Source organism: Bos mutus, chromosome 26 (genome assembly GCF_027580195.1).
Source record: "Bos mutus isolate GX-2022 chromosome 26, NWIPB_WYAK_1.1, whole genome shotgun sequence".
Classification (NCBI taxonomy): domain Eukaryota; kingdom Metazoa; phylum Chordata; class Mammalia; order Artiodactyla; family Bovidae; genus Bos; species Bos mutus.
In genome coordinates, this window is record NC_091642.1 from 28,569,834 (window position 1) to 28,595,299 (window position 25,466).

A 25,466-nucleotide genomic window follows, 5' to 3' on the forward strand; every position below is an offset into this window, starting at 1 on the left:
AGCAAGCGGGAGCCGCGCTGCCTTCACAGCTGAGCTGGGCCCAGCCTCTCCGCTGCCTCTTCTCGGCCCCAGCTCCAGGCAAGCAGCGGTGAGTACTGACGCGGCTGAGTCCAGGGCAGCACTGAGAGCACATGGGGCCCCGATTGAGCTTCAGAAGCCTTCCTGGCAAGGCTGCTGCTCTGGACCTTTGCCCCTACCCTGCATTGCCGTCAGGGGCCCCTTTACCCCTTTATGGTCGATCCTGGGCTGGACAAGATCTGTCCCTGGGGGTGGAGAGAGAGATGGGGAGAGGGGTCTGGTGTAGCTCAGCCCCACCGCCTCCCCTCAGAGACCAGTGACTGGTAGGGGTTAGGGGAGAGGGTGTATGTCCCTGTTTAAGTATGTGTGTGAGTAGGCATCTGTATTTGTGTCTGATTGTGACCAGTAGGTCTCTGTGAGTGTCTGATATACCTGTGTCTCTGTGTGTCTTGGGGAATGAGGGCCTTGTGTGTATATTTGGGTATCTCTTTGTGTGTTTCTGTTTGATTGCCATGTGTGTGTGTAAAACAAGCATGTGCCTTTCCATTACACACATATTTGTTATGACTGAGTGTATGAGGGTGTGTCTTTGAGCAATGTGTGTGTGTGCCTGTGTCTGTGTGTGCTGGAGGGTGTTGCCTATGAACGTGTTAGCTGTATACTGACATTATTTGTCCTTACGTGTGTGTGTGCATGTGTGTGTACCTGTATGGAGAACAAGAATATCCTTTTCCCATTCATCACGTATGTATTAGAGTTTCACCTGTGCCTCTGAGCCTCTCATGTCCCTATATACTACCCCTATTCTTCCTCCCTCTCCTTCCAGGAGGCCTGAGTCCCCTCCCCTTCCCACAGTCTCTCTGTGGGAAGCCCCTGACCGGATGATGATGATGATGGCTGGCTCATACTTCTGATCCTGAGGGTGGGGTAGCAGTCTTCCCCCTCCCCCACCAGAAGTAGTTCCAAAATGCCACAGTGACTCTGGGCTCACTCAGCTTCTGAAATAGCTTCCTTGGTTCTCCCAGGGTGATGCTTAGGGCCCCCAGGCAGAAAGGAGAGGAGCCAGGGGCCCTGCTGCTGCTGCTGCTAAGTCGCTTCAGTCGTGTTCCGACTCTGTGCGACCCCATAGACGGCAGCCCACCAGGCTCCCCCGTCCCTGGGATTCTCCAGGCAAGAACACTAGAGTGGGTTGCCATTTCCTTCTCCAATGCATGAAAGTGAAAAGTGAAAGTGAAGTCGCTCAGTCGTGTCTGACTCTTAGCGACCCCATGGACTGCAGCCTACCAGGCTCCTCCATCCGTGGGATTTTCCAGGCAAGAGTACTGGAGTGGGGTGCCATTGCCTTCTCAGCCAGGGGCCCACTGGGGCATAATTCTTTTCTTCTCAGGCCTCCATGGATATAGCCCAGCAGGAGGACTGATTACCACCCCCAGGGGTGGGATCAGTGCTGCCATATTCCCGGGGTGGGCTAGACCCCTGGTGCCCAGTGGCCCCATCTGCTTTCCCCTCCCTGTCTCTGCTCTCCCATCCTCCTGACTCCCTAGAAGTTCACCCCCTGCTCCCCTTCCTCTCTTGCAGGCCTGTCTGAAGAGCATGCTGCCCGCTCACTCCCCACCTGGCCTGGCCATCCCTGCCCCCCCAGCCTGACCCCCGGCCCCAGCATGGCCCAGGGTGCCATGCGCTTCTGCTCGGAAGGCGACTGTGCCATCTCCCCACCACGATGCCCACGCCGCTGGCTCCCCGAAGGCCCAGTGCCCCAGAGCCCCCCAGCCAGCATGTATGGCAGCACAGGCTCCTTACTCCGGCGAGTGGCAGGTCCAGGTCCCCGAAGTCGGGAGCTTGGACGTGTGACAGCACCCTGTACACCTCTGCGTGGCCCCCCTTCACCCCGCATTGCTCCCTCACCTTGGGCACCCTCTTCACCCACTGGGCAGCCCCCACCAGGGGCCCGGAGCTCTGTGGTCATATTCCGCTTTGTGGAGAAGGCCAGTGTGAGGCCACTGAATGGGCTGCCAGCTCCTGGAGGCTTGAGTCGGAGCTGGGACCTGGGTGGGGTCTCTCCTCCCAGGCCCACCCCAGCCCTTGGGCCTGGCTCCCATCAAAAGTTGAGGCTAGAAGCATCCACATCAGACCCGCTACCAGCTGGAGGAGGCTCAGCTCGGCCTGGGACCCAGGGCCTTTTACAGGGGCCACCAACTCAACCCCAGGTTGGAGCAGATGGTCTTTACTCCTCTCTCCCCAATGGGCTGGGGGGACCCTCTGAGCACCTGGCCACATTATTCCGAGGACCTGCTGACACTGGACTCCTGAACCAGGTATGTGATCTCTCTTGGGCTCCTTGCAACCCCAGACACCCAGCGAAGGCCAAGACTTGTCTTATCTCCTTGGTGATCTTGGGCCTATCACTCTGAATTCTTCAATCTGTGCTAAATCTGCCTCCTTCTTGCTCTCTGTGTTTGTCCTTATGTCTCTGTACCTCTGTCCTGTATGTTTTCCCTTCTGTGCTTTTGTCCTGTGTTCTTGTGTCTTTGTATTTCTGGTTTTCTCTCTGGGTGCCTGTGTCTATGACTCCCTCCTTGGCTTAGGGGGACATCTGGTCCTCACCACGAGAAGTCTCCTCTCATGCCCAGAGAATCGCTCGAGCCAAATGGGAATTCTTCTATGGCTCTTTGGATCCCCCCAGCTCAGGTAAGGCCTGGGACTGAGGCCAGGGGAACAGGACAGGGCCTTTTCCACAGGAGCCATGGTATGCTAGGGAGCCTTCCTTTAAACTCCCCCAGTCCTTTCCTGGGCTTCTGAGTCGGCTAATGCCTCTCTAAGCCTCAGTCTTTCCATCCATGTTATGATAGCAGTTGGGGATGGCAGCTGGTTTGGGCACCTGGAGGCAGCTGGGTAGTGGAGGGAGGGGAATGGCAAGATATCAAGGGCCATTCCTTGGAGGAGTAAAGAGGCTGGTCTCCCTCAGGCCCCTCAAAACTGTTTGACAAGAACTTGATTTGAAAGGAGCCTTACCAGGAACAAGCTGAGTCTATAGCAGAAGGAATGGTGGTTAGACAGCGAAAGAAATTCGGACCAATATGAGGCAGTGGGGGAGAGCTCCTTCTGAGAACAGAATCAGGACAGGGAGCTGACCTGAGTAACCTGCTGACCCGGATGCCTATGCACACTGCAGGTGCTAAGCCCCCAGAGCAGGCCCCCCCATCTCCACCTGGGGTGGGCTCAGGGCAGGGCTCTGGGGTGGCTGTGGGGCGAGCAGCCAAGTACTCCGAGACGGACCTGGACACAGTGCCCCTGAGGTGCTACCGCGAGACCGACATCGATGAGGTGCTGACTGAGCGGGAAGAGGCTGACTCGGCCATCGAGAGTCAGCCCAGCTCTGAGGGCCTGCCTGGCACTGCCCGCCCACCTGCCCCACGTCCTGGCCCATGCCTTGGCCCTCACCCCAGCCTGGGCAGTGGCAATGAGGACGAGGATGAGGCAGGTGGGGAAGAGGATGTGGACGACGAAGTGTTTGAGGCCTCAGAAGGGGCCCGGTGAGTGAGTGGGGGAGTGGGAGAGGAAAGTGACTTGTTCTTTCCCACTGACCCTGAGCCAGGGTTGGGCTCCAAGGGACTGGGATAGAGACAAGGGTGGGGCTGGGAGTGTCAGGACCAAGCTGGAGTGCCGACAGGGCGGTGGAACATGGAATTCTGGACCTAAGCCTGTGGCATGGCAGAGTACTGGGTTTGGGGTTGTGGGGGACCATCAGCAAGAACCCAGGAGGGTAGGAACACAGGATAGAGGAAGAAAGGGGTTCTAAGGAAGGACAGGGGGGCAGGGTGAAAGGCCAGAATCAAGCCTGGGGGCTTGGGAGCATCAGTTTAGATCCTGGATCCCGGCAGGAGAATGTGGAGTGTTGGGGCTTTCCTCTCTGTCTCACACCCCATTGCAGCTTGGAGCCTCATCTTCTTCTCCTAAGATGTTGCCAGAAATAGAAATGGAATGGCAGGAGGGGAGAGGATCAGGGAGAAGGAGGAGAAAGGGAGATTAGCAGGGAGTGAGAGAGGAAAGGGATTGGGCACTGGGGATGGGTAGGGCTGGGGTGTTCTGGGGCATTGTATAGCCTGGTGAACCTGTGGTGGGGAGCCCTGAGCCAGGTAACTTTTGGGAGGGGCTGGGAGCCTGTGAAAAGAGATGATAATCCCCTTCACAGAGTTGGTGTGAAAGTTCAGTGAAATGATACCTGAGAGCTGTCCTCTAGGCCCCTGATCAGAGATTCTCCCTGCCCCTGCAGGCCAGGTACCCGAATGCCTCACTCCGGGCCTCTCAAGTCACCTCTGCCCTTTCTACCTGGGACCAGCCCCTCGGCTGATGGGCCTGACTCTTTCAGTTGTGTGTTTGAAGCCATCTTGGAGTCACACCGGGCCAAGGGCACCTCCTACACCAGCCTCGCCTCGCTGGAGGCCCTGGCCTCACCTGGCCCGACCCAGAGCCCCTTTTTCACCTTTGAGCTGCCTCCCCAACCCCCTGCCCCAAGGCCTGATCCGCCTGCTCCTGCCCCACTTGCTCCTCTTGAACCGGATTCTGGTACCAGCTCTGCTGCTGATGGGCCTTGGACACAGAGAGGGGAGGAAGAGGAGGCAGAGGCTGGAGCCAAGCAGGCCCCAGGGAGGGATCCCCCTAGTCCTTGCCACTCAGAAGACAGCTTCGGACTGGGGGCAGCACCCCTGGGCAGGTGAGTGATTCCTTTGGTTCCTCAGACCTCAGGCCCTAGGGTCCCAGGAACAGTTGCTCCAAGGGATGGATCCTGAATGTGAAAATGTGGTTTATATTCCTGACTCCTGACTGGGTGGTTAGGGGATACAGATGTGTTTTCCCATTTGGAGGACTACTTCCAGTGGCTCTGAGTGGGAGCCCCTTACAGCCTGCTGCCTGGGTCTCAGACCCAGTGACTTGTAAAACCATGGTTCAGGATGGAAGGATCCCTAGAGAACACTGCCCTTTTTCTCTAGAAGGCTGCTTCCCTCCTTACATAGAGCCTCTAACCTGCTTAGAATTCTTTTGCTGTTACCCCACCCCACAGCCTGGAGGTTCCTCCCAAAGAATCAGCCACCAGCCTCTCCTATTTCCTCTCTCCCATGTCGCCTACCCGCTCCAATCTGGAGTCTCTCACCCTTCCCCAGGAAGTCCTTTCACCAGTCTAACCTTTCTGCTCTCCCCTCTGCCAGCTACCCTCTCAGTCACTGAAGCCATGGCAACAGGAGGGGGTGGCCAGGGAGACAGGGTTGCCTAGCAACCAGGAGTTTCTGGCCTCTGTCTCTGGGGTGACAGGTGGCTTTGTGAGTAAAGCAGCTGGGGTGGGAAGGGAAGGGAGGAGGAGACAGGGGCTGAGGGGTTGTGCTCTGACCCCCTATCCCCTCTACCCCAGAGCCTACTTCTTTGTGGGTGGAAGAGAAGGACCATGGAGGAGACTCCTCTTGCTAAAAGGCGGGAAGAGGAAAGACGTAGGAGCAGGAGAGTGTCCCTGCTGCCTCACATCTTTGTTTGACCCTCCACTGTTCCTCCCTAGCAGTCCATCTATCCTATCTCTGCCCTATTCTCAGAGAGACAGGACTCTGCCCTGAGTAGGGCCAGTGTGGGGAAGGGTAATCTATGTCTAATAGCAAACTTAGGGAGTTTGGGGGAAAGCAGCCCGAACTTCCACAGCAGCAAGATGGATGCACGTTAGATTTAAGGCAGGACTTCCACAGAGAGGTGGTAATGATAGATTAGGCTGATGGAAAGAATCTCCTCTGGAGAAAAGAAAAATGCCTTTCCCATGTCCCAATCTTTCCTTCTCTGTCTACTGGGTCTGGAGGCAGAGGAAGCATCTGGATGGCCCCTGAGGGCTTGTCTCACCTCTGAGCTGGTGTTCTACCCTGGCAGTGAACCACCCCTGAACCAACTGGTGTCTGATTCGGACTCAGAGCTGGACAGCACAGAGCGGCTGGCCCTGGGAAGCACTGACACCTTGTCCAATGGGCAGAAAGCAGACCTGGAGGCTGCACAGCGCCTCGCTAAGAGGCTGTACCGACTAGATGGCTTCAGGAAGGCGGATGTGGCCCGGCATCTGGGCAAGAAGTAAAGACACTGGGCTGGGATTGAGGATGGGGGGAGAGGGAATGCATTCTGTGGGCAGCACCTCCACATCCCCTATATCTGATACCCCCAGGTCTTTATGTTACCCCCACCTGGCCCCTTGACACTTGCCCTTGAGACTCCACCTGTCTCTCTGCCCTGCCCACAGCAATGACTTCAGCAAACTTGTGGCTGGCGAGTACCTGAAGTTTTTTGTCTTCACGGGCATGACTCTGGACCAAGCTCTCAGGTGGGTGTCCAGCCCTTTGAAAGCAGGCCCTACTCTCTAGGCCTGGTGTGCAGGGCTTCAGTTATGCCTCCCCTGAGCCCTGTGCCTCCTCTAAACTGCCCTGAAGTCACTCTTCCCAAGCTGACTGGGCATGGCCAAGAGCCAGAGTTGCCTGGTAAGGGGACCTTGAGTAGATGTGACATGCCCCCTCTTCCCCTCTCCCCAGGGTGTTTCTCAAGGAGCTGGCCTTAATGGGTGAGACCCAGGAACGGGAGCGTGTGCTGGCCCACTTCTCCCAGAGATACTTCCAGTGTAATCCTGGAGCCCTGTCCTCAGAGGGTGAGGAGGCCAGGGTCAGGGTTTTCCTGTCTGGTCATGAAGGCAAATGGGTACTGCATCTATGCAAAGCGGCATGAGTGTGTGTGCAGAAGTACATGAGTGCACGAGCTTGCAGGCATGGAAGCATGCATGTATGCAGACAATACTGGCATGACTGCACGGGTGAGGAACTGTGCATGTGGGCAGGTACAGTGCTAGAGGCTAGTGTGTGCTGTGAAGAGGCACGTGGCTGGTGTGTTTGCATGCCGTTGTTCACATATATGTACAAGACAGTGCTTGACCTGAGTAGGGATTCTGTTTGGCCTGCATAACTGTGTGGGGCCCAGCTGCTTGTGTTTAATGCATAGACACAGAGGAACCTTGGTGTTGGGTGTGAGCAGTGGGCTGTCCCCAGAACCTTAGGGAGTTAGGTAGGGTGACCTAAGAAGGGGGAGAAGTCCTGTCTGAGGGATTTGCTAGAGGAGAGAGGTCTTTGCTCCATAGGAGTTTGCCAATGGGGTCCAGGACTTCCGAAAGTGTGACTGTGGGCCAAAAAGGGTCCGAGAAGGGGCAAGGCATGAACTGGAAGAGAGAGGAAGGGAGCTGTGGGAAGACCCCTTGGGAGGTAGCCGAGGCTAAATGTTAACTCTCCCCTAGACGGTGCGCACACGCTGACCTGCGCCCTCATGCTACTCAATACGGATCTCCACGGCCACGTGAGTGGGGGGTTGGGGGGAGGGAGATGGGAGAACCCCGTTCGGAGACTTCAAGGCCTGGGAGGCAAAGGACCGCCCCCCCCATCCCCCCACCAAGTTGACAGGCCTCTGTGCCCTCCAATAGAACATCGGGAAACGCATGACCTGCGGAGACTTCATCGGTAACCTGGAAGGCCTCAACGAAGGCGGCGACTTCCCCAGAGAGCTGCTTAAGGTGGGGGGTTGGGGCAGGGCAGAGGTGGCCAGAGGGGAGGGGCAGGGGACCTGACAGCAGGCCTCCAAGGCGGGTGAGCTGAGGGGCCTGCAAGCACCCAACTCCTGCTGTGGAAGCCTGGGCTCTAGTGACTCAGCCGGGGGACCGCCCCCTCCCCCAGCCCCCAAGGGACTGGCTCTCCCGGAGCATGCGCTCTCGTCATCCCCGCAGGCCGTGGGGGAGGGCGGAGCTGGTCTGGGTAACACGTGATCAGCGGGCCCTGGACTCTGTATTTTGCCTTCATTAGTGCCCCTCCTACAGTGTTCACTGAGTTGGGGTGTATGGCGCCCGCGCCAGGGTGTATGGCCACAAAGGCCTCCCTGGTACCACTGCACCGGGGGGACCCGGAGGTAGAGGGGCGCGAGAGGGACAAAGGCTTTAGAAGATCGCAAAGTCAGCACGAAACTGGGACTACATACTTAGCTTCTGGGTCCTTAATGGGCAGGCCCTGCGCCCGGGCGCCAGAACCTGAGGGTTAGCTACACTGGAGCTGGTAGAACGGGAGGAGGAGGTGGGTGTCCTGGTCCGTGGCTTCACTCCTCTACCAGATCCGGTGGTGCTTTATCCAAGGAGGCCTGCACTCCTAGAGTTGTCAAGGGGGTCCCCGGGCACCACCTACGTGTGACAGCACAGGCATGTCTGTGAACTTGGGGTGTGTTGAGCTTCTGAGTTTGGGGATGCATCTGAGTGGGGCTGTCCTTTGTGAGTTGGGGGTGGTTAATGGTTGGGATATATACTGAGTTTAGTTGTATACTTGTATACGTGTGATTTAGGATGTCGGTGAACCAAAGGGGTTTGTCTGACTTGGAGTGTGTTTGTCCTTAGGTTTTATGATGTAAAGTGTATCTGAGTTGGGGGTGTAGGTTGCGTGTTTGTGTGTGTTGGGGTATATCTGTGAATTGGCTATCTGGTTTATGACTTGTCCATGAGTAGGGGAGTATATGTGACTGTAAAATTTGAGGTGTACCTCTGAATTTCTACTGTGAGTTGAGGTGAGTGTGAACTGGTGCATCTGGCTATTTGGGATGTATGTAAGTAAGGTGGGGTGTTTGAGCGTGATCTGGGATATATACACGGGCATTTGAAGTATCTGCGGCTCGGCGAGGTGGGTGATTCCAGCCTCTTGGCCCCTCCTGGCTCCATAAAAAAGGGCCACCAGGAGGCGTTCCGACCTTTCTCCTCACCACCCAACCCTGCCGAGCCCGGGGGGCGCTCCAGACCCTACAGGAGCGTCCCTCCTTCACAGCCCCACCCTCCCAGCACCCCTGGAGCAGCCCCCCGGCCCCGCCCAGAACCCCCTACTGGCTCTCCCAGGCGCCTCCCCGGTGACGGTGACGGCGCGCCGCGGGCCCTCCTCTCGGTCGGACGCCTCCATGTTGCGCCGTCCCCGCCCCCAGCCCTCGCCCTCCCCTCCCCGTCGGCGCCCCCCTCCCGCTCTCGCCAAGCTGCAGAGCCGACCGCGCCGCCGCCGCGCGCTGTGTGCGTCGGTGGGAGCCGAGCCGGGCCGGGCTCGGGCCGGGCCGGGCCGCTCGCGCCGGCTGTCGGGGGAGCCGTCCGCGGGCCGTCCGGGCCGTCCGGGCCGTCCGGGGCCGAGGACGGACGGGGGCATGGCCGGGGGCCGCGGCGCGCCGGCCAGGCCAGCATGATCGGTGTCAACAGCATCCACAGCAGCGCCGGGCGGCTGCGCTCGCGCTCGCTGTGCTCCGTGCGCTACGGTCGCACCCACCGCGGCGCGGAGACCCTGTGCTACGGCTGGCCGCAGCGTTCGCGCAGTCTCAAGCCCGTGCTCTACACCGACCTGGTGGTCAGCCGCCTGCAGAGCCGCAAGAAGAAAAAGGCGGTGAGGGCTGTGGGGCCGCAGCTCACGCCAGGCTGGGGGGCGACCGAGGGGGTTGCTGAGGGCGGCGCGCCACTGAGGGGGCGGCTTGAGGGAGGCGTCGAAGGCGGCACGAGCCGATGAGGGCCTCGCTGGGGCCGACGGGGGAGCCCGACAGGGACAGAGCCCATGGGTAGCCAGGGGTGGGCATGGATGGAGAGGGTAGGGCAGAGGCCCTGAGATCAAGTTGGGGATCTCAGACCAAAGGGTCCTTCTAGGTGAGAGCACGATATGGGGCTCACGCGTGGAGTTTAGGACTTTTGGAAGGAAGACGTGGTTGTGGACCAATGGAAGTGCCGAGAGGGGGTAGGGGATGAACTGGGAGGCTGGATACAGGATTTCAGGCCGGATCTCAGCGACCACTTCAGCGTCCTGGCCAGAGAGTTGAAGAGTGAGGGCTTGGGCTCTGAGCTGTGCTGAGTGCGGGGTGGGCTTGTACTGGGAGGGCTGTGTGTGCACCTGTCTGGGTTGTGCTGTGGGGTGGAGGTTGTGGTGCTGTGGGGTGGATGTGGTGGGGTGTACCTACCCTAGACAGGGTGTGCACAGGTGAGATGCTTGGCATTTGGGGCTGGGCATAGCGGGTGGACAGTGAAAGAGTCAGAGACCATGTTGCGTGGGGAGCGGTGTGTGGGGGGCTGTGTCCCATCTTGGAGAAGGTGCCGACGTCACCACTGCACCCAGCTTCTTGCAGGCAGGCAGCAGCACACGCCACCACACGCCACACACTTAGCCGCACATGCTGGGGACACACCCACTCACAGGCTGGTGGAGGCACCCCCACAGTGGGAGGCACTGGTGTGAGCCCATGCTGCTGGCCGCTCCCAAGAAGAGGGGTCCCCTGTGCCACTCCTGGAACTCATCCTGTCTTCCCACCACCCTAAGGCCCCTGCAGGTCCCCCAGGCCAACTCCACAGAGAGAAGGGACTGGTTCAGGAGTTCACAGGGAGTTTGTGGTATACAGGGTTTGGAAGTTAAAACTATTGCCCTTTAGGCTGATGTCCATTCTCCAGTAACATGAAGTATGGGCATGGGCAGGGGGTTGGCACACCCTGGCATTCGGCTTGGTGGGGCTGTCTGGGTTGGGGGAAGTGCTCAGCTTGCTCTGGGGTTGGGAGCCATGAGAGCGTGTTCTCTATTAGCCAAGGAGGGAGGTGACAGGGAAAGTCCTGTTCCTGGGCCTCAGTTTCTCCATATGCTCTGTGTGGGTTTATTCCATGGAAATAGGCCAAAGATGTGGTTGGGGAAAGGAGAGCTTCTTAGGCTGCTCTTTCTGTTCCCTCTGGAGCCGCGTTCCCCCCACCCAGAATCTGAACAGGATGACCCTTAACAATATCAACAGTAAAGATGCACGCTAAGTCGTTTCAGTCGTGTCCAACTCTTCGAGCCCGTAGACTATGGCCAGGCTCCTCTGTCCAGGGGATTCTCCAGCAACAATACTGGAGTGGGTTGCCATGCCCTCCTCTAGGGGAGCTTCCTGACCCATGGATCGAACCCACATTTATCTCCTGCATTGGCAGATGGGTTCTTTACCACTAGTGCCATCCGGGAAGCCCAAAGATGATAGTAGCAGTTACTGTACATCAACCATGTGCTGTGATGTCTGTGTTAATTGCTTGCCCTGTGTTAAACACATGGTACTGGGGCTTGCCTGGTGGTCCAGTGGTTAAGACTCCAAGTTCCTAATACGATATGGGGGCTGTGGGTTTGATCCTTTATCAACGAACTAAGATCCTGCATGCCTCACGGCTCAGCCCCACCAAAAAATAACACATGGTAATAGTTTGTTCTTCCCATAGACACTTGGCCTGCAGCTCAAGTGGGAGATCTGGGCCTGGGTCCTGTCCTTCGCTCTACAGCCTGGGTCGTTGGTCACTACACCCATGCCCATCCTTACCCGAAGTCCTGTCTCCTCCCCCTGACTGGGAGGGCGGGCTCTGAGCTCTGGCACTGGTGCACCTCCCCCTGGATCGACCCCCACCCCCCTGATTTCTTCCTTCCTCCCCAGGCCTTGTACAGCTCCATCAAGAATGAAAAGTTGCAGTGGGCCATGTGAGTCCTGGGGATGTCTGGAGAGGGGGTGGGGGGGATGAGATGTCAGGAAGGGGCTGCCTGGAGGGGTTGAGAGCACTGAGGTGGGCTGAGTGAACCCTGGGGCTGTGAGACAGGGGAGGTGGCTGAGACTATGAGAGGCTATGAGGCTGCCTCACTTCCTTTTTTGGAGATCCTGCCTGGATGTAGGGCCTGTGTCTTGTCTGTAGCTGGTTGTTTTGACAAGCTGGGTTGGGTAGGTGGCCAGTATCAACTGGCCTGGGAGGAGGGGTACTGAAACAAAACAGGGAGGTCTTTTTGGCCATCTAAGTGGGAAAGTCTCTGGTCAGAATTCTCTGACCGATAGAGGGAGAGCCCCCTCTTGGGTCCTAGGGAGTCCAGAGTTGTCTACTCTTGGCAGCCCCAGTGAAACAGAAAGACTTAAGAGTTGTCTTGGAAAAGTCTAGTCTGTGGGAGGAGGTCTAGTGTTGAATCCCCAGGTCTGAGAGTACAGCCCTCATCTAAACAGTCGGTGGGTCACTCATACTTGCTGGTATCTGCTGAGAGTCCAGTCACTGCCCAGTTTAGTTGGGTGCTCCCTCTGCTCCTCAGAGGAGGCCAAGCTCAGGACTGGGGTACGGCGAGGGTGGGATCAGGGAAAGCTTCTGTGAGGACTGGTCTTGGGGCAAGCCTTGAAGGAGAGGAAAAATTGGGGAGAGAAAGAGGGAAGTTGATATTTGGGAGGCACATGCATGGTGGCTGAAAGGAGTATGGGGTGGGGAGACCAAGAGGAGGCAGGCCTGACTGGCCTGGAGAGTGGGAGAGACAGTGCTGGTGGGATGTGGCGTAGGCTCCATGTGGGGGCAGTAGGGAGCTACTGCAGGTTTCTGAGGAGGGAGTAACAAGATGGAATCAGATCCTTTAGAGGATATCTGACAGAGCCTGCAGACCAGGATGTACAAGGGAACTACTAGGAAGCTCCTCTTGCCACCATTTAGCCAACAAGCTCTGAGTAAAGCCTGGTGCTGGGTGTGGTTGAGAAGCTGAGTCAGACGTTTATGCCCTAGCACAGAAGGGAGTGAGGGGTGTGTGTGCAGAAATGGAGAGGATGGGACTGGGTCCATGTGAAGAGAGGAAGGGACAGACATGGCCCTACCCGTGGGAGCTTTAGTATGGGGGCAGAGACATGCTGGCTCAAGGAGCCCTGATCTGAGTGGCGAGGTACAGCAGCATCCTGGGCCACCCAGTCTGAGGCCGGAGATGTGGCTCCAGGAGCCTCAGGCTGAGGAGAGCCACACCCTCTGTGGCTCCTTCTGTGGAGAAGAGGGGCAGCCCCCGCACCCACTTCTCCACAGACACTGGAGAGCTTTCCTGGGTGCCAGAGGTCAGGACTGGATGTGGGGGCAGGGTTGTGGCTCCACAACCAGCCCCCTCTGAGGTAATCACACCTGCAGAGACGAGGAGGAGCTGAGACGGTCTCTGTCTGAGCTGGCCGACCCCAACCCCAAGGTCATCAAGAGGGTCAGTGGGGGCAGTGGCAGTGGCTCCAGCCCTTTCCTGGACCTGACTCCCGAGCCCGGGGCTGCAGTCTACAAGCACGGCGCCCTGGTGCGAAAGGTGCACGCGGACCCTGACTGCAGGAAGAGTATGTGGCCAGGTGGGAAGGCCTGGGAGGGGGATGGGAGTGGGCCTGTCTCAGGCCCCCCTGCTCGTCTTCCTCACTCCCCACCTCTGCCCACCCGCCAGCACCTCGGGGCAAGCGCGGCTGGAAGAACTTCCACGGGATCCTCAAGGGCATGATCCTCTATCTGCAGAAGGTGCGAGGCCAGCCCAAAGGGGTGGGGCTGGGGTGGCTCAGAGGATTCGGGGGGCTGGGCTGGGACAGGACTGTGGCCAGGACAAGACGGGCACCCCACAGGAGGAGTACCAGCCTGGGAAAGCGCTGTCAGAGGCAGAGCTTAAGAACGCCATCAGCATCCACCACGCGCTGGCCACGCGGGCCAGTGACTACAGCAAGAGGCCGCATGTCTTCTACCTGCGCACTGCTGACTGGCGGGTCTTCCTCTTCCAGGCCCCGTGAGTGCCCTCCTCCGGCCCATCCCAGACCCCTTCCCCCCACCCCCAGCATGCTTCCCTTGCTTGTCCCCGGACTGCCTCCTTCCTTATCAGGCCACACCCTGAGCCAGCACTGCCATCGCGGGACGGATCCCTGGCCCAGTCCCAGGTGGCCGTGCTGTCTCCCCAGGAGCCTGGAGCAGATGCAGTCCTGGATCACTCGCATCAATGTGGTGGCTGCCATGTTCTCCGCACCCCCATTCCCAGCTGCCGTCAGCTCCCAGAAGAAGTTCAGCCGCCCTCTGCTACCCAGCGCTGCCACCCGCCTCTCCCAGGTACCCTCCCCCACCTCCTGTCCACCTGGTGCCTCGGGGCAAGTGGGGCGCTGGAGTGGGGCCAGCCTAGGCCGGCCACACTCGAGGCTGCTGCCTATGATGTGGCTGTCCACCTCACCAGGATGCGGGGGGCCGTGGAGGCTGAAATCCAGTCAGTTAACCCAGACACTGGGTGCTTTGTTCATCCAGAGGAAGGGGCACCTTTTCAGAAACCTTGCACAAAGGCACTGTCTCTGCCAGAATAACCCTGATCGTGCTCCCCTGGCCCCTAGGAGGAGCAAGTGCGGACCCACGAGGCCAAGCTGAAGGCCATGGCAAGTGAGTTGCGGGAGCACCGGGCCACGCAACTGACCAAGAAGGCCCGGGGCAAGGAGGCTGAAGAGCAGCGGCAGAAGGAGGCATATCTGGAGTTTGAGGTAAGCTCCCAGCCCAGGCACCTCTTGCTCCCTCAGGGCCTCTGTGTCCCATGCACAGGCTCAGACAGGTGGTTAAGGGCATGGCTCAGAGTGGGACTATCTGGGTGACCCTGCGTGGGCAGCTTTCTTGCCATGAGCCTCAGTTTCCTCTCAAGTGGGACAGGGAGGACAGTAGTCTGTCCCCACTAGGGTGATGAAGGGAGCCGATTTCTGCCAAGGGCTCCATTTTGCTGACTCTGGTAAAGGCTCCAGGAACATGAGGTGTTACAGCTGGCAGTCTACAGAGTCCAGAGAACGGCACCAGAACACCCAGGGGTGTGAGTGGTCACAGTCAGTCCTTGGAGACTTTGGGGGCCCCAGAGGTTGGCGAGAACCTGGCATCTCCTAGCCTTCTTTGCCTCCCTGCTCCAGATGGGGTGGGCTGGGCAGAGGGGGATGAGCAGGCTCACCGCTGCCCTTCTGCCTCAGAAATCCCGCTACGGCACGTACGCAGCGCTGCTTCGGGTCAAGCTGAAGGCAGGCAGTGAGGAGCTGGATGCGGTGGAGGCAGCAGTGGCCCAGGCCGGCGGCACGGAGGATGGACTCCCCCCTCCTCACTCCAGTCCCTCCCTGCCGGCCAACACCTCCAGCCAGCCCCGGGCTCAGTGTTCCGACTCAGAGGCTCGGGCAGGGGCAGGCAGTGGGCGGTGGAAGCCGTGAGCTGGGGGTGGGAGTGGGGGGGCGGTGCCCACCGGGCACCTGCATGACACGGCCCTGCCTAAGCCCGGGCCGGCCTCGGGCCACCTGTGAGGGCCTCTTGGTCCAGGGCCTGACCGCGCCGGACGCGGTGTCCGGGGCAGGGCAGGGCTAGGGCGTGGGCCTCAGGAGCCTTAGGCTAAGGGCCCCTCTGAGACCCCTTTTTTGTGATAATGTTTTGCACTTTTTCGTACAGGGGATGGGGGTGGGAGGGGCCAGGGCCCCTGGACTCTTGATGCTCCTTTTTTTTTTTTTGTGGGGGAGACCTGACGTTTCTGCTTTCTGCTGAGACCACCCCCACCCCTGACACCAGCAGTCCCCCTCCATCCTGGGGCCTGGCTCAGACACAAGCCAGGAGTTGGGGTTGAGCTGGTTTCCCTCCCTCTGCCCCGAGGGCTCACCCTCTCCCTTGCCAGAGGTGGAGGATGGATGTCCAAGCTGAGGCCCCATGCACAGGCCAGGCAGTGCGGCCTTGCTTCCCTCCTTCAGTGGGCCCTGCCCTTTGTATCGCCTCCACCTCCATTAAAACTGCTCTCGACTTGCTGGCTGGGCCTCCTCCTCTCTCTGGTGCCTGGCCTGAGGCCAGGGTAGGCATTTGCTTCCCGGGGACAAGCATCACACACATCAGGGGCTGCTGTAAGTTGGGGAGGAGGCCAGGCCCCCTCCCTTTCTCATGAGAATCTTTTATTTGCCCCAACTGAAGGGTGGGCACGGGGTGTTAAATAAGAACTGGAACAGGCAGGGGCACTGTACAGAGGGATCCTGGAAGGGGCTGGTGGGTGGGGAGTGGTTCAGTGCACCTGAGGCTGGGGGCGCCCGTGGCAGAGCCCTCCTGGTGGCTCAGGGGGTGGGCCCAGCTTCTCTGTTTCCTGTTCCACCGACTGGCTCCCATAGGCACTGTCCTCCTTCACCTCTGCTGGGGGAGTGGACACAGGAAAGGGAGCAGGAAAGAGTCAGGCCTTAGGCCTCCCACCCTCCAAGCCCAGATCCACCTCTCAGTTACGGTCCCTTTACCTGTGCTGGGCAGCTTTTCCTGGGTCTCTGGACCCTTCAGCAGCCTCACCCCCTCCTCCAGGCCCATGTCAGACAGAGCATTCAGCAGGCCCGTCCAGTCGCCACCAGCCAGCTGAGGAGAAGGAGGAAGCATGAACCAGGAGTTGTGGTTAGGGTGTGGGATCCCGGAGGAAGCACCAGAGATCTGAGACTGGGGCATGGAGCATGGGCAGGGGCCTGACCGACCTGGTAACTGCGCAGGAGGCTGCCACTGGGCGAGGCTGTCCTTCGATACGTGTCCACCAGACTGCGCAACCCCAGCCGTTCTGCCAGCTCCACCCAGCTGCCCTGGGCTCCTGGCCCATCAAGCAGATGCTCCAGGTTCTGTAGGACTGTATCTTCAAGGGGTATCTCTGGCCCTGAAGGGGACACACACATAAACATGTTAGTTACCCCCAGAGATGGCAAAGACACCCAAATGTCACCTTTATCTCAAGGCAACCTGATTGATAGTGCAGGCGGGGCCACTGGGGCAATGGATGGAGAACGGGGATGGAGAAAGGGAGACCTCCTTCAGTGGTCCCGAAGGACAAGAGACCGCTGTGAGCAGGGGTCAGGGGTCTGGCAGTGGGTGGGGAGAGCTCCTCACCTGCAGGGCTGGGCGGGGTCAGCGGCGGCGCCATGGTGTCCTGAGCAGCATTTAGCAGCAAGGTCTTCACCTGGGGAGACAGCCTCAGCCTTGACTACCTCCCATCACAGTCCTTGACCCCCAGTACCAGCTACTCAGGACCCCATCTACAAGCCCAGATGCCCCATCCCCTGGTACTGCTAGTCCGGGGCTGGCCTCACCTTGCTGCTGCGAGTGAGGTCAAGAGGTGTGTGGCCCCGGAAGCTGCCTCGGGTGTCCCTCTCAGGGCTCTCGGAATCTGAGTCACTACCAGAGGTGGGAGGCGAAGGCAGTGGGCACAGGGGCTCCTCGTTCTCTGCGTGGACGTCAGCACCTGGGGCAGGGAGATAGTCACAGGGAGGCTCCCTTGGAGCCCACATTAAGGACTGCAAAGTGGGGGATTGGGGGATTGGGAGGCACCCCCTTTCCCCCCTCAGCCCTGTTCATAAGCCCCTGAGGGTGGGACTGACCAGCCTTCAGAAGGAGGCGGGTGAGGGTTGGGGATCCCAGTCCAGCTGCCAAGTGTAGGGGTGTGTTTCCCGCAAAGGTGCGGGCATTCACGTTGGCCCGGAGCTGTGGGGTGTGAGGGAGTGGTTGGTCACAGCACTGACTGATCCGCTGGGCCTCCCCCGACACCTTCACCATCCCCAGCCCTTGGCTCCACATCTTCCACAGTCCTCAGTCCCACCTTGGTGACGAGATGGGTGACCAACCCCAGCTCCTCCATCTCTGTGGCTAGATGCAGGGCTGTCCGGCCCCCCTGCCGCTCTGCAGCCTCCACTTCAGCCCCACTCTCCACCAGCAGATCGAGGCACTCGGGGCTTCGGGCACGGACTGCCAGGTGGACTGGGTATAGCCCTAGTGACACAGGGTATTCAGCCTGCAGCTGTGCCCCTAATGTGAGCCCTTGACCAGCTGACCTCCACACCTCACGTCCACTGTAGGCACTCCCCAGATCCTCTCCCTGGTGCCCACTCTTGCCCGCTGGTTCAGATGAGGTGATGAACTCACCTTCGAAGTCGGGTACATGCAGCAGTTGGGGCATGGCAGGAACCCCACTCCGCAGCAGGGCGCACAGCATGTCGGGGGCGCTGGCACCTGCCCGGAGTGCCAGGTGCACTGCTGAGTCTCCATGCCGATCCAGCAGTGCTGGGTCTGCGCCCACCTGCAGCAGGAAGCTCACCACCTTCGTCTGCCCCGTGATCACTGCCAGGTGCAGGGGCGTCTGGGGGAGGCAGGCAGGGTGAGCCAGGCCGCTCCTTGCCTCACCCACCTGACTTCCAACCCCTCCCCCTCACCAATAGAGGCCCCTCACCTGGTGCAAGTGATTGGTGATATTAACCACGCCGAGGTGTGGGGCGTGGTAGATGACGTGGGCTATCTGCTCAATGACGGTGGTCTGCCCGTGGATGATGGCCAAGTGCAGTGGCCTAGGGATTGAGGGGGGTGAGACTCTGGCTTAGGAAGCTCAGCAACTCGTTATGCTTTACTCTCAAAACACCACCACCTCCATAATCTCTCCAGCCCACGAAAGTAAATCCTTCCGCGCACCTTTTGCGGTAAGTGCGTACTATTACTGTGCCCCTTAAGCAATCGACAAAACTAAAGTCTACAGAGATTTAAGTATCTTGAACAGAGCTAGAGCGTAGCGAGGCCGAACTTGAAACTGGGTCTGCCTAACTCCGGAATCCTGGCTCTATAGGTTCCTTTCCTGCCCCACAGCCCACGACCTTCCACCGGCGCGCGGAGCCCTGGTCCCCGCCCGCTCTCCCGCCCACCTACGTGTCTCCGTTCTCATCCTGTGCAGTCAGCAGGTGGCGCTGTCCCGCCAGCAGCGAGCGTGCGTCCGCCGTGACGCCGTAGTCCAGCAAGGCTCGAGCGCTGCGCTGCGCCAGGCCGAACAGGCGTGCGTTGTACTCCCGGGCTGGAGGTGACAGGGGGCGTGGGTGTGGACTAGGTCCCCACCCACAGCGTCCCGACCGCTGGGATTCCCGAGGTCATACCTCGATGCAGCAGCTCCGGGGTTTGCTGTTCGCGCTGGGGCGTCCCGGGGGGCGCGCTCGGCTCTGCTGCTTCCTCCCCAGCATCCACGCTAGGTGTCTCGGCGGCCATCTGCGCCCCACCCCCGCCTCCCGGGTAGCAGCCCATTGGGGCCGCGCCCGACTGGTAGGGGCTGTAGGCCAAGGAGGAGGGGAAAAAGCCGAGGCTGCCACCTGTGGATACAGGCAGGACTGTGGGGAGAGGGCACCAGGAGGACTCTCCCAGATTTCTTCCCCACAACTTTTCTCCCCTTTATCCCATCCTCCTCCATTGCCCTTCCTGCCACCAGCACCACCTCACCTCCTCCTCCAGCTCCTCCATAACCCCCAGCCGAGCCCCCAGAGCCTCCACCCATGTGGGAGCCACCCCCAAAGGGCTGGGAGAAGGTGGGCAAGGCTTTCCTCCGCTTCCGCTGCACCTCCTCCTTGTCTAGGGGTAGAGGGAAATGAGATGTTAAAACCCCAACTCGCACCAGCCTCAAGAGCCCTGTCTCACTCTGGTAATGGCCTTTCCCCCAAAAACCCTCAGGCTGGCTCCTAGGGCCACCTCTTTCTGGGACATTCCCTACTCCTGATTTCACTCATGGGTCCCCTGATCTAGTTCTTGGGACCCTCCAGTCAAGCCCCCGTCTCCAGCCCCCCTGGGATCTTCAGCCCAGCTCCACCTTCTACCAGAGGATAATAGGTGAACTGTTTGGAGTCAGAGACATCCCCCCCACGCTTGCGTTTCAGTTGCAGGAACACGGTTACAGGACGCTCAATCTTCATCTTGTGATAGGGAGGTGTCCGGAACACAATGGCATACTAGGGGGAAGGAGGACATAGGTGTCATTAAGGTCTTGACTTAATTTGAGCCCAGCCCCAGCCCTGGCCCTAGGGTACCTGTTTGTGAACATCTGTGGGAGAGAAGTCCCCAAAGGCCTGCCATCCATTCTCATCATCCTCGTAGAACCGAACCTCAATGTCATCTACAGGGAAAATTGAATCTATAGGGCCATTTGTCCTGAAGCTGTGTTGTTCCCCAAGCTTGATAGCCATCGCTAGCTCCCAGCCTGGGTTCCAGCCTCACCTTTCTGCACCTTGTCACAGAGCAGATAAACCTCATCTCCACCCCGCACAGAGCCAGCTGTCTTGTCCATTCGAGAAATCTTCAGGTTTGAGGCTCCAGGAGACTCTATGGAGATGGCATATCAGTTACTTGAGATGATACAATAGCCATGGCCCCAACTAGGGAGCCAGGTGCTTTGTATTTTAACAACCCCAAGAGACACAGGAACTGCCAGTATCTTCATTTACTCAGAGAGGGGACGTGACTTCCTCAAGATCACTCAGCTCATACATGGTGGGGCCAAGTTCAAATCCACAGTTCGAGGCTGCCCTCCACACTACCTGTGGCACCCAGACCCAGCACCCCAGGTGGTCAGGATACTCACTGCTGTCATGTATGGGCTGGGAGATAACTGGCTTCAGGGGCAGAGAGAAGGAGCCATCACTGGCTCGAAGGAAGGCAGAAAAGCGCAGTCGCACAATGCTCAGATCCATCACCTTCTTCAGTTCCTTGGCCTCCTGCTCCAGCTCTCGACGCTCAGCCTCTGGACAGTGGGCATACATGTGACCCCTGGACTCCTCCTCTATTCCTTCCATGACCACCTCCCATGACTCCCTCCATATCCCCCATACCCGTAAGGCCCTGGGGCCTGGAGCGAAGACGCTGCCTCTGAAGTTTTTGTATCATAATCTCCATCATGTTCTTTTTGGTCACATGGAGGACACCCAGGTTGTTAAATCTGTGTGGGGGCAGGGAGAAGTCAGGGGCCTTGCAGGCAGTTCTTTCCTCCTGAGGCACCCTCCCCACTGCCAAGGCTTGGCCCTGCTCTACTTCCTCTAGGAAGCTTTTCTAGTTTTTACTTGGGGCCCTTGGGTTCTGGGGCCAACCAGAGTCTTTCCCCTTGGTCAGATGCTAAGCTCACAAAGGTGGGCTGGGACCTAGGACTGGCAAGCGATGAAGGGGCACACCAGTGGGGACCAGGGTAGGGGGCACCGGACACCTACTGGGCAGTCATGTCCTTGGGCCCCACAGACACTGCGCAGACCCCCAGCTCCGAGCACTGTTTGCCCACCAGACTGTGGGCATGGGCACGAGGCGGGTCACTGTGTGTTACCAGGTCCACCTCAATCTTGGCAGGTCCCTCGTAGTTACAGATCTGTGAGGGGTGAGGGCTGTCAGTAATGCCCATGGACACACTGTCCACTAGCCCACCCTCCAGCACCACTCTGGCTCACCTTGACAGTGGGATAAGTCTTCCGGCCCTTCTCGCTAGAGGCTCCTGGCAGTCCTCCATGGGAAGGGCCTTCACAGCCATATCGAAATCGGAAGCCTCGCTGAAGGTGCCAGGGCAGAGTGACATTGTGACCAGGAGAAACATCCCCCCTCACCAGCCACATCCCCAGCCAGCAGTGACCATAATGACTAGACGTGTGTATCCTGAATCACCATCATGCCACTGTGATCAGCAGCTGCTAACGATCCCAACCTGAAGTGGCTCTGTGATAGTTAGCCTCCCCGTGGCCAGCCAGCTACAACTGTCCCACTTGCCCCCAAAGCTGAAGCCATCCCACACCATCCCTTCTACTTGCTCACCTGCTTAGGCTGTTCCACGATCACCAGGTAGGGACCATCAGCTGGGGACAGAGGAGCCTTGCTGAGCCAGGACCTCTGAGCCCATTCCCAAGACAGAGGGCACACACCACATGCTCCTCCCTCCTCCTTCCTCCCCCTCCCTCCAAGACAAGGGCAGGTCAGGGGACTTATTAACCTGTCTCTGGGGCTGGCTCCTTGGGCTCCACAATGGACGGGTTGAATTTGAAATCATCATATTCAATGATGCCATCCAGACCCTGGTATGGAGACAGACTGGGATGGCAGCTGATTCTGAGCCACCCCCAGAACCCCCCACCTCTCAGCTCTCTAAAGCATTAGCAATCACCCCCTCTCCTAGGCAGGCCCATAAAAAAGCTCCTACTGAAAGCAGTTTGCAGAGAGTGACTGACAGGCAGGGTGAAATAATCTGAGGACATTAGAGGTGTAAGGGAGTAGAAGGGACTAGGACAGGCAGGCAAACAAGCAGACAGGCACAGGGGGGTGGCCGGCAGGCTTTGGAGCCAGGCGGCGTGACTCACTGGGTCGTAGCAACTGTCCATGACTCTGGGCTAGGCCCGGCTCTGTCCGGTGGCTTCGGCCGGGTTCTGTTTCCCAGAGTTTCAGGCGCCCGCCTTAGGTGGGGAGGAGTGGCGGGTGTAGGGAGAGACAGATCAGGACGGGAGTTGGGGGGAGAGGGGGGCCCAAATTTAGGGGAGGGTCCGATCTCCTCCAGCTACCCGTCCGGGTGTGGCGGGCAGGATCCGGTGGAGGGCGAGATCCGGAGCTGGGCTGGGCCAGGCCGGGGAAGGGGCAGGAAAGTTAGAACAGCTTAGGAAAGTCCCGAAAATACCAGGGGGAGGCGGGGCCAGGGGGGCGGGCCTGGAAATGACGCCACTGGCCACGCCCCCTGGCGGGAGGGGCGCGAGGTCCTCTCGCTGGCCAGAGGGCGCCGGCAGCGTCTCTGCAAGCAGAGGGGCAATCAGACCCAGGGAAGGCCCCGCGGGGTTGGGGGGGCCCCCCCTCCTCTCTCCAGGGCCGGCGCCGGGGACTGGGGGTCTTTCAAGGCCGGAGGAAGCTCCTAGTCCGGGGCCCGGCCCCTCCTCTCCCCCTTCCCCTCCCCCGTCCTGGAGCAACCTTGGGATTTTCTACCCTCAGGGAGGCCACGGCTGATTCACCCCGGGGGGTTTTGGGGGGACATTCCTGCTGTAGGAAGGCCTCCTCCCCGAAGGCCTGTAGGTGGGGGCTCTTCCGAGTAGAGGGCCCCGGGGTTCTGTCCCGAGAAGCAGTCTCTGAGGCCAAGGGGCCAGAGGGGGTGTTGGGATGGGCACCTCCATTCTCTCTTCCCGAAAATCTCAACAGTCGTTGATTCCCACACCGCACCTGCTTTGGGTGCACCTCCCCCGCCCCTGTCCCATGGCCGTATGTAACATAGGTACATCACAGGTGTCTATGTTTCAGCCCATGTGCTTGCACATTGTGTGCATGACGTGAACATGCGTGTACAGGTGAGAGTCCTTAAACTTATTAGTGTGGACACATGTCAGCATGTATCTGAGGGCACAGGTGAACCTGTCGTTGAGTTTCTGCGTGGAGGGTGTGTGTCCAGGCACTTGTGCACGGGTGAGTGTGCTTTGCGTATGCATGTGTGTGCGAGTCTGAGTGCATGGACGATCCTGTGCATCTGCGGGCATACGTGTAGATGGACGTACGCCCCGTGTCTTTGTACAAGGATATCGATGTGTATCCGCGTGTCATGTTCGTATACGCGCTCTCTGAATGCGCAGATGCCGCTCTTCAGCTCTAGGGCTCGGTCAGCTAAGGACCCTCCTCCCACCCTTGCCGGTGTCCCACCACCCAGGGGTCTGAACCCGGCCACTCACCGCGGCGGCGGCTCCGGTTCAGGATTCTCTCCCGGCCGGACCCACCTCGGACGGGTCGCGACACCTCTCCCACCACCAGGACTGCAGCCGGGAAAGCCCCTTTACCGCCCCCGGGAGGGGGGAATTCCCGTGACGTTTCCGTGCGTCACTCGCCATGCCCTTTTTCATTGGCTGAAAGTTTAACTCCTGGACTTACACAACCAATCGGGAGTGACTCTGGGGCGCCCCTTGGAGGAGAAACATCTGTGTAGCTCTGGAAGCCAGAGTGAGAATGACCCTCAGACAGGCACTAGCTCTGCCAACCCGCTGCGGGATCCGCTGACCGAGCGCCATTCCCCAGCCGAGGGACCTGGCTCCGGTCTCCTCACACCCAGGCCTGTCCAAGCCGGCTGGAAGCCCCTGCTGCTACTCGGTTCTATGCTCCGCCTAATGCTCGGCCACCTCTGAAGTCGGGGAACCCCAGGGGGAAGCTGATATGCCTCAGCCCTCTGGTCCCGCCCGGAGCGGGCCCGGCTGCCGGGAAGACTTAGAGGAAGAGGAAGGAAGTTGATCTTGCAGTAGGTTCTAGAGTGCCATCTGGTGGCCCCTCTGGAGCCTCATGGAGACTCCGTAATACTCTCAGTCTTACCGGGAAGAAAGTGTCTGGACCTGAAGCTTGTTCTGTAAATGACAGAACATTTAACAGCTGGCCAGACTTTCAGACCTGAGCTCAGGAAGTCTTCCGAGGATAAGGGAAAGGAGGTATTTATCTGGGAAACTCAGGTCTTGCTCATCGATCACGGAAGTTTGGAATATTAGAGTTGAAAAGTCATCCAAAATTATTAGTTCAAATGCCTTTGATGTAAGAAATTACCTTTTTATATAGTTTCCAATGTCCGCTTACTTTAAAGATATAGATATATAATTTGGCTGCACTGGGTCTTAGTTGAGATCTTTGTTGAGATCTTCTGTCTTCATTGTGTCTAGTTCCCTGACCAGGGATGGAATCTGGGCCCCCTGCATTTGGAGTGCGAAGTCTTAGCCACTGGACCACAGGGAAGTCCCTGCTTAGACACTTCTAGCAGCAGCAAGGTCAGCACAGATTCACAAAGTACTGACCTCTGGGGCTGGACATTTCTGGTTGGTAGAATTTCTTTTCAGGAGGTGCCATGAGTAATCTCCATTTTGGGAGATGTCCTCCCTTAGGCTCACCATGGTAGAACACAGGCTGTTGTTTCAAACCTTGCCTGCAGCTTGCCCCTGACCTTAATAACAGAATTACAGGCCTGCAGTAGCTCTGCATGCTGCTGCTACTGCTGCTAAGTCGCTTCAGTCGTGTTCCGACTCTGTGCAACCCCATAGACAGCAGCCCATCAGGCTCCCCTGTCCCTGGGATTCTCCAGGCAAGAACACTGGAGTGGGTTGCCATTTCCTTCTCCAATGCATGCAAGTGAAAAGTGAAAGTGAAGTTGCTCAGTCGTGCCCGACTCTTAGCGACCCCATGGACTGCAGCCCACCAGGCTCCTCCATGCATGGGATTTTCCAGGCAAGAGTATTGGAGTGGGGTGCCATCGCCTTCTTGGAGCTCTGCATAAAGGGAGACTATTGTGGCCCTTGATTTGGGTAATTTCCTGTCACTTCCCCCTCTTCATCTTGCCTGCAAATTGAATGTGCCAGATACTATGTGAAGATGTATGTGTATTCAGTTGCACAGCCGTCTCTGACTCTTTGCGACCCCATGGACTGTAGCCTTCCAGGACTGTGCCTCTGTCCATAAAATTTTCCAGGCAAGAATACTGGAGTGGATCGCCATTTCCTTCTCCAGAGGATCCCTGGGTTGAGACCCAAGGATTGAAACCGAGTCTCTTGCATCTCCTGCATTGGCAGATGGATTCTTTACCACTGAGCCACCAGGGAAGCCCAAACTGATAAAGTTAAGACTCAGAGAGAAGTAACACAACCAAATACATGGCTTGAAAGGGACAGAGTGAGAATCAAACCCAGTCTCTTAACTCTAGCACAAAGCTCTTCACCTTAAATTTGTATAAAGCAAAGCAGGTCTTCCCACCCCATTGTGAGACTTTAGACTTGGGTGGGAGTGGGTAAAACTGGGAGAAATGGTTATATTCTAGGTAGATTTGAAAGTCAGGGGCAATAAAACTTGCTGAGGAATTGGGTGTGGGATGTTGGGA

General features: G+C 58.5%; 2 protein-coding genes across 6 annotated transcripts; one reads left to right on the forward strand and one right to left on the reverse strand.

Annotated features, from left to right (window-relative positions):
- The first annotated feature begins 1,639 nt into the window (after nt 1-1,639).
- On the forward strand, nt 1,640-15,334 carry PSD (pleckstrin and Sec7 domain containing). The gene is made up of 16 exons (XM_005888056.2): nt 1,640-2,333; nt 2,604-2,706; nt 3,191-3,551; nt 4,292-4,732; nt 5,923-6,117; nt 6,284-6,364; nt 6,570-6,682; nt 7,319-7,377; nt 7,502-7,591; nt 11,512-11,555; nt 12,989-13,179; nt 13,281-13,351; nt 13,453-13,610; nt 13,780-13,924; nt 14,197-14,340; nt 14,809-15,334. The coding sequence occupies exons 1-16, from the start codon at nt 1,680-1,682 to the stop codon at nt 15,037-15,039; spliced, it is 3,081 nt and encodes a 1,026-aa protein (XP_005888118.1). The 5' UTR covers nt 1,640-1,679; the 3' UTR covers nt 15,040-15,334.
- Nucleotides 15,335-15,712: 378 nt separating this feature from the next.
- NFKB2 (nuclear factor kappa B subunit 2) lies at nt 15,713-23,443 on the reverse strand. Of its 5 annotated transcripts, XM_070363887.1 has the most exons (23): nt 23,296-23,443; nt 21,955-22,047; nt 21,591-21,672; nt 21,416-21,456; nt 21,058-21,156; nt 20,827-20,978; nt 20,455-20,561; nt 20,208-20,366; nt 19,844-19,948; nt 19,657-19,742; nt 19,440-19,578; nt 19,076-19,204; nt 18,739-18,948; nt 18,518-18,659; nt 18,051-18,165; nt 17,747-17,960; nt 17,424-17,593; nt 17,206-17,308; nt 16,918-17,069; nt 16,718-16,787; nt 16,315-16,487; nt 16,090-16,201; nt 15,713-15,991 (listed from the first exon to the last, which is right to left on the reverse strand). In XM_070363887.1, the coding sequence occupies exons 2-23, from the start codon at nt 21,973-21,975 to the stop codon at nt 15,867-15,869; spliced, it is 2,706 nt and encodes a 901-aa protein (XP_070219988.1). In that variant the 5' UTR covers nt 21,976-22,047; nt 23,296-23,443; the 3' UTR covers nt 15,713-15,866. The 5 variants fall into 5 exon arrangements, with proteins under 5 accessions (XP_070219988.1, XP_070219990.1, XP_070219987.1 ...); XM_070363889.1 differs by lacking the exon at nt 23,296-23,443 and having other exon boundaries at nt 15,713-15,988; nt 21,955-22,258; XM_070363886.1 differs by lacking the exon at nt 23,296-23,443 and having other exon boundaries at nt 21,955-22,258.
- Nucleotides 23,444-25,466: the final 2,023 nt, after the last annotated feature.

Coding starts and splice junctions, on each gene's coding strand:
- NFKB2 (XM_070363887.1), bottom strand. CDS start 21,975: ATGGACAGTTGCTACGACCCA. Junction 21,457..21,590: donor GGAGCCAGCCCCAGAGACAG/GTTAATAAGTCC, acceptor CTCTGTCCCCAG/CTGATGGTCCCTACCTGGTG. Junction 18,660..18,738: donor CCCGGAGCTGCTGCATCGAG/GTATGACCTCGG, acceptor TGTCACCTCCAG/CCCGGGAGTACAACGCACGC.
- PSD (XM_005888056.2), top strand. CDS start 1,680: ATGGCCCAGGGTGCCATGCGCTTCTGCTCGGAAGGCGACTGTGCCATC. Junction 6,118..6,283: donor GCCCGGCATCTGGGCAAGAA/GTAAAGACACTG, acceptor CCCTGCCCACAG/CAATGACTTCAGCAAACTTG. Junction 14,341..14,808: donor AGGCATATCTGGAGTTTGAG/GTAAGCTCCCAG, acceptor CTTCTGCCTCAG/AAATCCCGCTACGGCACGTA.